The 1,756-nt window shown below is 33.1% G+C and overlaps 1 protein-coding gene across 1 annotated transcript in view; it reads right to left on the bottom strand.

Moving 5' to 3' along the window:
• The window catches only part of LOC110039514, a 2,336-nt gene extending 1,839 nt beyond the window's left edge, over positions 1-497 (bottom strand). The window contains exon 1 of the mRNA XM_020744609.1: positions 165-497. Coding sequence (XP_020600268.1) covers positions 165-497 — 333 coding nt within the window. The remainder of the gene's footprint in view (positions 1-164) is intronic.
• Positions 498-1,756: the final 1,259 nt, after the last annotated feature.

Here is a 1,756-nt window from a genome sequence, read left to right as displayed (position 1 = left end):
AACGATCGGAGAATCTTTTCCATGATAGCCACATCTTCTAACTTCTCACCATTTCTTTTTAGTTGATTGGAAATGGTAATGACTCTAGAAAAGTAATCGGAGACCAACTCGCCTTCTTTCATATGCAAAACATCAAATTGACTTCTTAAAGTTTGAAGTCGTACCTTTTTAACCTTCTCTTCTCCCTTATACGAAACCTCGAGCTTCTTCCATGCTAGTTTGGCCGAATTAGCACTTGAGATCTTCTCAAAACCATCTTCATCTAAAGCTTGATAGATGAGGAAGAGAGCCTTCTTGTCTCTCTTTCGCAAGTCTCGTAAGCTATCCTTTTGTGTTGTGGATAGAGCAGACTCATCACTTGACTCATCGTAGTCTTTCTCCACAACCTCCCAAACGTCATGCACTTCAAGGAGTGCCTTCATCTTGATACTCCAATTGTCGTAGATGCTTTCCTTAAGCATCGGGACTTGGAACGAAACCATGCCACCGTTTGTCATTGCTCTGTAATGGAACCTTTAGTCTCTGATACCACTTTGTTGGAATGGAAAAACTTTTAGGAAATGACAAAGGCTAAAAACACAACTTATGGAAGAAGCTTCACTCTTATTTATCACATTTACTTGGCTTGATACAAACTCAAAGACTCCACCCCTATTTATACTAGTGACACCTCCTAAATTAATGGCTAGGATTGTGCCACCATAATTCCAATCCAATGATTACAAATAATTCCATACCTACCACACAATAATTCAACACCTACCACACCTACTACACAATAATTTCATACCTACCACATATTCTAGAATAAACTTCTAGAAATTAAGCTTTATTTAAACAAATAAAACCAAGTTTATATTTCAACACTCCTTTGGCGGTTATGTATCCATGAACTGCCACGCCCAAAAATTTTTTCTTATAGATCCAAGCTTGACTTGACAGTCTTTTTCAAAATCAGTCTCATAGTTTATTTTGATAAAATATGGCATGAGCAGAGAATTATATAGATTTTGTTATGAAATTTGAACCCTTTTTTCTTATAGCTAAAATTCTAATGATAAAATATGTAGGCTTACTTCTTTAAACCAACATCATGGAATCATAGAAGAGAGGCTCTTATCTCTCATCCACAAATTTAAACTCGTGGCTTTAGGGAATTGGTGCGGGATTTCGAATCTTGGAAGATTATCTTGCTTGGCTATGCCATTTGGGAAGATATTGAAGCTTGTGAGAAAAGCTTCTCATTGCTTGGCTTGATTTGAGCTTGTTCATGATCTTTTAATTAAGAAATTGAATATGATTGAATTATATAAAAATAATCGATTGATAAAGGAATAAATTTGGAAAGCTTGATACTCAATTTATAATGATCAGCAATATTATTCATAGCTCAAAAATAAACTCATTGAGAAGCTCGATTAAAAATGAATGATTTACTCATTTAATACTCAATTATAACATTATTTGATATATGTTTTTATGGGTGTCTTTTTTAACAATAAATTCTTTTATTTATTAACTAAAGTCACATTTTTCTCAATTGTAAAAATAATCTCAAGTCTAAGCTTTTGTATAATTTCCTAGTAAACACATAGGTAAAATTATAAGAGATACCCAAAATGTTTATATGGAAAACTAAATGAAAGGGAAAAAATCATGATGTCTTGCCTAGTTAAAGTTATCCATTTAAAAAATGGAAAACACAAAGGTTCACTCTTCTCTAGAATTAAGGATATGAGATTACAAAATTATGTTG

This window comes from Phalaenopsis equestris, unplaced genomic scaffold (assembly GCF_001263595.1).
Source record: "Phalaenopsis equestris unplaced genomic scaffold, ASM126359v1 Scaffold000002, whole genome shotgun sequence".
In the NCBI taxonomy this organism is placed as follows: Eukaryota; Viridiplantae; Streptophyta; class Magnoliopsida; order Asparagales; family Orchidaceae; genus Phalaenopsis; species Phalaenopsis equestris.
Note: the sequence above shows the minus strand (reverse complement) of the source record. Positions and strands in the feature narration are given on the sequence as shown.